Source organism: Entamoeba invadens, assembly GCF_000330505.1.
Source record: "Entamoeba invadens IP1 unplaced genomic scaffold scaff_1105074724328, whole genome shotgun sequence".
NCBI lineage: Eukaryota > Evosea > Mastigamoebida > Endamoebidae > Entamoeba > Entamoeba invadens.
This window is the reverse complement of record NW_004440100.1, coordinates 257956-266032: the sequence shown is the minus strand read 5'-3', so window position 1 is coordinate 266032 and position 8077 is coordinate 257956. Positions and strand designations below refer to the sequence as shown.

Sequence of the window (8077 nt, the reverse complement as noted above, 5' to 3'; positions counted from 1 at the left end):
GTGACTTTTAGACTGACACGCTGTTTCGCGCATCACATAATCAGTCGGATGACACACACAAGACACTCTCCTTGTTGACTATTAATGGCACAACTTGAGTCCATATCCATACACTTCCCATCCTTGAAATACTTCTTCGGCCCACAACTGATGCATCTGTTCTCGTATGTTTGTGTGCATCCACTGTCACTCACACACTGCGACTTGGAAAGTACACCGTCTGAAGTACTACAAGAATAACACTCAGACGAATCACAACTCGAACAATTTGTCCCACAGGTCCCACAAACACCATTTTGTATATAAAACATATCACTACATGAAATACTATTGGCGTTACTAACTGCACTTGACCCAATCGGTTTGACACACTTCCCACCTGAGAGCTGATACCCATGTGTTGTATCACATATTATACAGATGGTATTGTCTGTGATGGCACATTCAAGACAATTTTCAGCGCAATTTTGTGTGCACGAATCACTCACACCATTCGAAGAGTATTTACTCGGGCATTTCACACACTTCTGATTCAAGTAGTAACTGCATTGGTCCGTGAATGGAGTACATACACCATTCACTTCTTTATATCCAGATTTGCACTTCAGACACTTCTCAGTTTCAGGACTCGAAGCATCCGCTTTGGTAAACTCACATGTTAAACAAAGAGAAGAACACGCTTTACATGATGTTCGGTCACTCGTTGGGGCATACCCATCTTGACATAGCGCACAGAATATGTCTTTTGTGTTAGTATAGACGATCTTGCATTGATCGATCTGTGCACAAGCCCCATCTACTACACCGACCGTCCCACATTGGAGACAGACAAAGCCACTGTCTGTAGTACTCCCAATTGTACACATCGCTTCTTCTGAACTGATAATAGTGACAACACTCGTCGCTAACTTTAAACCATTTGGAGACGAAACCTTTGGAAGAGCAAATCCGTTCCACAGTTGATTTGGAGAGATAGTGAGGAGGTTGTCTTTGGGGACATTCAAGAGTAACCCCTTCTCCGTGTCGAGAATAAGAAGGTTATTACTTCCAACAATCGTCACAGTCTTTACCGCACTTGAAGCTTTCAGAGTGAATGTTTTAGCACTTGAGGTGATAGTCAAATCAGTGTTAATAATTAACGTGGTGAGATTAGAAGTCACTTCTAAAGTCGACGGACTCTCGAAAACCTCAATACTACACTGCACCGCACTGTCGGTATTACATGGACATGAGACATCGGGATGTTCGCCTTTCTCGACAAAGAACCCATTTTGTGAGTAGTAACACTTATGCTCATTTAAATTCAGTGATTTACAGTCAATAGAAGATGACGTGGGCTCTTGACTCAGTCGCGCTTGATTGTCACATTCACTCTTCCCTGCGATCTTTCGATTTTTCGTAAATGCGACAACGCGATTTTCTGTTGTAGTTTCGTCGATGAAAAATGGAGGCCGATTAAGTGTTAGTACGCTAGAAGAAGGAAGAAGTGTGATGACCTCCACTTGAGGGATGGAAGAGGAGACCACCTTTGTTATATCAACTTTATTGACGTTCTCTGCTATATATATCTTCCCATTCTCCGTCTCGTAGATGGTGTCGATCAACACGTCGCCATTTAAAAATGTGACCTCTCCCTCCGATTTGATTGAAAATCGATTTGCCGCGTGTGTAATTGAAAGTTTGATTTTCGAGACGATCAACGTCTCTCCACTTGTTTGGAGACTCTCAACAGTGAGATGTTCCGAATTTGAAAATGTCAATATCGCGCTTTGTGTAGTGAGTAATTGTTGAATGAACTCGACTGAATCAATCGTAACATCTCCATTGATTTTCAGTGTTCCAGTAAATGATGAGTCGATAATTTTATTACTTACCACAGAGACACTCTCCGGGACTTCAACAACACAATTAGTTCCTTGACAAGGGCATTGTGGTAGAACAAAAGTTCCATCTTTCGTTACTTCGCAAGTGATAGATGTGTCAATATGATTTGTTGGACACAGCCTTAATATTTGGTCAGTAGAGAACAAAGTATACTCTCCAACTACTCGACTCGTCACTTCCTCTTGCTTCTGTGTAAAAAGCACCAAATTGATACACTCCGTCGACGAACTTGTCATTTGTTCAACAGTGATATCATTCAGTTCATTAAACATCGACGAGTTTGCTCTAAAAATTGGTGCGTCGTTAGTTTTTAAAAAGTCTCCTTTAATCGTCAAACTCTTTGTTTGAAAAGCTCCATTGACTTCAATAGAGACTCCTGAGTTGATCTCCGTATTTGTACACATCAAATTGGTGTTAATGGCATATTCCTTATTTGAGCTTTGGAACGCACAGGTAGTAATAGTATGACTCTTCCCACTTAATGTCCTCTTCCCACTTCCTTCAAAGAGAATTGCCTTCCAATAGCGATCGAAATGTTGTCCGTTATATTCACTTCTTGACATCATCAATTCTAATTGACTCGCCTTCTCCAATGACGTTCTATTACAATCAAATTCAGAGAATGAATTGTCGTCCGTCACTCGACACCCACAAGACACTAATTGACTCTCCGCCTTCTTCACCCATCGCTGCGTCTCTCCATCAGCACCACACACACTCACTAACCCTTGACTCACTAATTTCTCTTTCACTGTCAAATTCACTTTCGATGAAAAGATGATGACATTGGCTTCAACCAACGAGTCGACCGAGATCTCTTGGCAGAACAATTCGTCAAAACTGTACTCAGCAGCCGTCTCAATAGTCAACACCCCATTCACTATAAATCCTCCATTCACGGTAAATGGGAATGTCGGCAGTGAGAAGTCGTTGTCTATGAACAACACTTGATCTTCCTTGTTGACCTTTTCTGTGTCGAAGTCAACAGTGAGAGATTCCATACGTTGTGGGATGACAAAATCGTTCCAAGTTGCTGTGAGGGGGGTATCAATCAAAAGTTGTGTATTTTCATAGTTCAGCCCCAAGTCGTAGAGCTTCGACAAGTGCAGACAGTCCGGGTAATTGAGCCCATTCGACGTTTTCAAAGTCTTTTCGTGTGTCGTCGACTTACACGTGCAGTCGGTGAATTGTCCCTTCGACCAGAAACATTGGAGATATCGCGTGACGTTTCTCCTCTCACAGACGTTGATCATCTTAAAGTTTGAATCGGAGACATCGGGCATAAGAAGGACTTTCGACGAGAATTGGTAGACGCAGTCGTACGACGTATCGTCGTACCGATGTGTTCTTACAAATGGAATACTTCCACTGACATCTGATAAGCCTTCGTAGTAGATAAAAGCGTCGCTCTCATTCTTGTAGATATGATAGTACATATAATCGTCAGCTATCATATACACAGTACTCTTCGATGTAACATTCAAAGTAGTAGGTGCCCATACTAATGGCTTCTTCTTAAACTCAAACCCAAAGCCTTCCGGTAAGTTCTTGTTATCAAAGGACCAATACGTACGATCGCCATAGTCCACTAATGTCATATTAGTTAAGCCATGTCCCGCTTCAAAAATTATCGGATTCTTACAATCGACATTAACCGAATTGTTCGATCGTGACATCTGAACAATACTTAAAGTAGTACTCCCGATATAATCGGCAGTACCATTCCCAATATAATATGTCCCTCCAAAGTCATCGGTCCCAACCCAATCAACTCGAACAGTCGGTGGAAGGGGTAAACAGTCGAACTTACCTTTCTCCGTGTTAAAGTACATGAGAATAGTCCGATTCACTGGGTTATAACAGTGAAAACTCGGTTCCGAGAGTGCGCCAAATATCGTGACGAACAATGGCAGTAATGACAACATGACTTTTATAGTTTAATTTATCTTAGTTGTTTATAGTATTCAACATTTTTAATCTTCGATGAAAAAATGAAAAGATGAAAAGAGGCAAGTTGGTATTTGAGGAGTATTATAGTTTATTATAATATAGTTTTCTTAATATTATTGGGGTCATTCTATCTGATGAATCTATAGAGTATAAATATCACTTTTTCATTTTCTTCGTTGATTATACCATTCCATATAGTTCAGTTTCTTTTCGGATTTTTCAATTGAATTTCTCTCTATATTTAAGTTTCTGATTGTTTCGTTTGATTGGTCTTACAATGATATTTTAAAAACATTTGTAATGGAAGGCAATATAGTATAGTTAAATCGTAGTTATTTTATTATAAAATTTACTATAACTATTGATTTTTTTTCATAAACTTGTTTTTAAGTTTAAAAAATGTTAAAAAAAGTGGTATGATAATAACAATTATTTGTATCATACATATGTATAAAAAGGCAAATTAATTTAAATTGTTCCATAAAAAAATCTTTTCATTTTTTAGATGTGCTATTTTTGGTCTTTTTAAAGTTCGTTTTTTTACGAAAAAAAATTACCCGTTTTTTTAACATTTTTTAAACTAAAATTTGTTCAAAAAACGGAAAAAAACATTAAAAAATATATATTTTTTTTTGTTTTTGGATTTTTCATTAATAAATTTGCGTTTTTTTTGTTTAATTTTTTGGGTTATGTTTTATAATTATTAGTAGAAAAGTCAAACAAAACAAAAAAGGTTAAATTGAAAAACAAATAAACCATTAGAAAAAACAAATAATATTATTTATAATATCGAATATTACATAATAAAAACCATAAATGAAAATGATAAAATTTATTAAATGTAATAATTGTTTTTAGTTTTTTAATTTTTCTATATTAATAACTAAAAATTTCAATACATAAAAATAATTTCAAAAGGATATTTTTTTTATTTTAAGCAAAAGTTAGTTATATTTTCATCTAAAATAAATATTAAGTTTGAAATTGTTTAGTTTTTATGTCGACTTCTTTTTTGTCAAACAACATCAATCGTTAATGTGTATTGTTTAAAGTTATTGATCTGTACAACAAGTGTGAAATTGAATAATAAACAAAGAAGTTACTTTCTCAAGAAATACCAAACTGCTGCTAGGATTATCAAAGCGAGAATAATAGCCAAGAACATGATGTAAAAATAAGAGATGTGTGCGTTTTCGGCTTTAACATCCATTTTAGTTTCTTCGATGGCTTTTTCATCGCCGAGTTCAGCTGCGATGAACTTCATCCAATTTTTGTATTTACTGACGTACTCATTGATTGTGGTAGACTCGATTTTTGTTTTCCAAATCGTCGACTTGACAAATCTGACCCTGAGAAGCACTGTTGCTGTACACCCACCATCGCACGTCTCCAGTTTCATGACACTTTCAACTTTGAAGTAGCTCGCGTAAGGAATATCAAACACCGAAATCACCATCCAAATTTCTATTCCCTTTTCTGTTGTGACAAACTGCCACTTTTCGTTCACTCGAGTCTCGACACCAACAACACTCGAAACGCCTTTGTAGTTCAACTCGATCGTCTTTCCATGTTTTGAGTCATTTTTCCAACCCGAACACTTGAAGTCCTTTTGTCCAATTTTTTCGTGGAATGTTTTGAGCACTTCGCAATTACTGAATATCAACATAAACAGGTCGTTTGGTGCTTTTGAAAACTTCTTAGATGTAAGCACCATCTCCGGGACCTCTGTGAACAGTCGTTGTGTCTCCTTCTTTTCCGAGTTTTTATCGGTTAACTCGGAGCTCTCGTCTTTCACTTCCCTTTGCTTTTCGTTGAAAATACTTCGCCTTTGCCAGAAGAGTACCATGTCGTGAAAGATCCTTTCTGTCTTAGTGTTTGTTAGTAAAACCATTGTGTGGTTGTCGTCTGTATGTATTTCAATACATCTTGATGACACTTTGACAACATCAGTCAATTCGCTCCAACTCACCACTGTCGCGCTCTTCCCAATAAACTTCGAAGGTAAGAAACACAGATGCCGGGTCCCAATATATAGCTTCCCAATGTGGAATATATTGTTCATGCTGCATCTGTACTTCCTTGCCAAGTATTCGCTGAATTGGAACTTTTTGTTGAACTTGTCGGTTTGTTTGTCCGACAAAAAGTGCAACTCGTTGTCGTTCGTGTCTGTAATGTTTTTAACACTTGACACAAACGGAGACGTCTTGTCTTTGTTTCTTCGCATTCGCCACTCCCCATATTTCTTCTCGTTTTATCCGTTGTTTTGTTCCTCCCTTCCAATCCTTTCATTTCATTTTGAGAACTTAAATATTAATAATATTTTTACTTATATTGGTATCTCAATACCACAAACTATAATTGAATAACAAAAAACTAATAACAAAACTATTTAATCTTTTCAAAGCAAACGTCACAATAAATGTGTAGTGCTTTGATCCCTATATGATTTACCTCTAATGGACAGCGGCACAAATAGCAATGGTCACATTCAGGGTGAATAATAAGCCCTCCCACTCTGATTGAATCACAATTCAACGACTCACAACACACAGCACATACTCCAAACTGTTTTTGATAGTTTGGCATTAAAAATCTCGACTTCTTATTATAAATCTCATTCTTCGATTGGTGGAACGAAACACCACATTTAAGCGTCGAAAATAGAGAAAGTGAAAACTCGTTCTCTGTACCAATCGATGAAGTTTCTCTATCTATGAGAATGTTATAACAGCCAGGCTTCAACTTATACTCCCCGCCACGAACATAAAACATCTCCATAAACGTCTCCTTCCCTCCCAGAGACATTCTGCAGTCCGAGTTTAATACACACGCCCGTACACCACACATTTTGTCGGAGTGTGAATTTTGGTGGATGCCAATCGCAATACGGCACTCGGAAGTCACTTTCAATTCGAATAACTTTATTTTATCCGGTTTGTCGAAGCAGGCCTTGGTGAAGAAATAACTCTCGAAAGTTGGGTCGACGCGGAGGACCGCAAGATCGATGAACTTGTTGTAGAAGTCGACAAAAGAGATTTTGATGAATTCGTCATTGTCGCAGCTTTTGCCCCATGGATTGCGGAGTTCCACAAAATTGTCGGAGCCGACTGTATCGTCGACGGAGATGACTGTATACGCGTGGTTGTCGACAAATTTCGAGTCGGCTGGTTCGTGGTCGTCAATTGAACACGTTGCGCACATCAAATACTTCTTGTTTTTCCACTTCTGCATTTTGGCAAGAAGAATTACAGGGTCGGCGTGTTGAATTGGATACGCAGCGACTGGAAATCCGGTGAGTGTGTTGAGGGCTTCGGCACAGCATCCACCGACCAAATTCTTGTATCCGCCATAGAGAATGGAATATGCCTTTTCGGCGAGGAATGCCCACGTCTCGTTATAATTCGCTTTACAAAAGAGAGGAATTTCACTCGCAGTTTTGGGGTCGACGGGAATTTTTGTGGTGACGGCTACAACGACTGGCATCCCATTGTAATACAGCCTGACATAGTAGTATCCGTTCAGATCATATGTATCAGTGAAGTTAAATAACTTTCTAATTAAATTTGGTTGCTCAGTCAAAGCCGCCAAAGAAGACACCAAAAAACAGTCTTCGAACTCTCCTTGTCTCACGTTTTCAATTGAAATTGTGTCGAACAGCTTTGTTTTGTGTTTGAACAATTTTGTCGCAGGGACGAGAGGAACATTAGAATAGCGCGACGTAAAGTCTGCACTGTTGAGAACGTTGTTTTTCTTTTCGTTGATGACTGGGATGTCCATTGAATGGTTATTATGTTTCCATTTGTCTAACAAATTCTTTCTTTTACTGGTATTTATTAAACTATAATTGATAGTATTTTTAGTATTACTACATTAAAAATATACAATTGATTAAATAATAAATTATTATTGATTGAATTCAAGAGCTCTTCTCTTTTTTCCAATACGAATTTGCCGCTTATTTTTTGAATATTTTCTTCTCAACCCCATTTCATAAGAATTTCCCATTTTTTTGTTTGTATTTCTTAAAGTATTTTTTTACTATTTGAAATGATAATAATAGAAAATGGTTACCACGTTGTGATTATGGAGGAAATAACTCCTTAGATCCAATTGGATGTTTTCCCGAATATTAAGCCGTTTTATATACAATATAACTTGTAAATATTTGCAACTGAATGACCAAGTAAAACCCTTAGGGTTTTACTTATACTATATAATAGAAGAGAACTATAAGTAACTAAAA

The 8077-nt window shown here is 37.5% G+C and overlaps 3 protein-coding genes across 3 annotated transcripts; all 3 read right to left on the bottom strand.

The window, feature by feature from the left end:
* Window positions 1-2: 2 nt before the first annotated feature.
* On the bottom strand, window positions 3-3809 carry EIN_320310 (serine-threonine protein kinase; the record flags this gene model as incomplete). The annotated part of the gene is made up of 2 exons (XM_004253765.1): window positions 3-65; window positions 95-3809. Coding segments are annotated over 2 exons (3778 nt in total), but the record flags the coding sequence as incomplete, so codon positions are not given.
* Window positions 3810-4933: 1124 nt separating this feature from the next.
* On the bottom strand, window positions 4934-6058 carry EIN_320300 (hypothetical protein; the record flags this gene model as incomplete). The annotated part of the gene is made up of 1 exon (XM_004253764.1): window positions 4934-6058. The coding sequence occupies one exon, from the start codon at window positions 6056-6058 to the stop codon at window positions 4934-4936; it is 1125 nt and encodes a 374-aa protein (XP_004253812.1).
* Window positions 6059-6219: 161 nt separating this feature from the next.
* Window positions 6220-7611, bottom strand: EIN_320290 (calpain, putative; the record flags this gene model as incomplete). The annotated part of the gene is made up of 1 exon (XM_004253763.1): window positions 6220-7611. The coding sequence occupies one exon, from the start codon at window positions 7609-7611 to the stop codon at window positions 6220-6222; it is 1392 nt and encodes a 463-aa protein (XP_004253811.1).
* Between the last annotated feature and the right edge of the window lie 466 nt (window positions 7612-8077).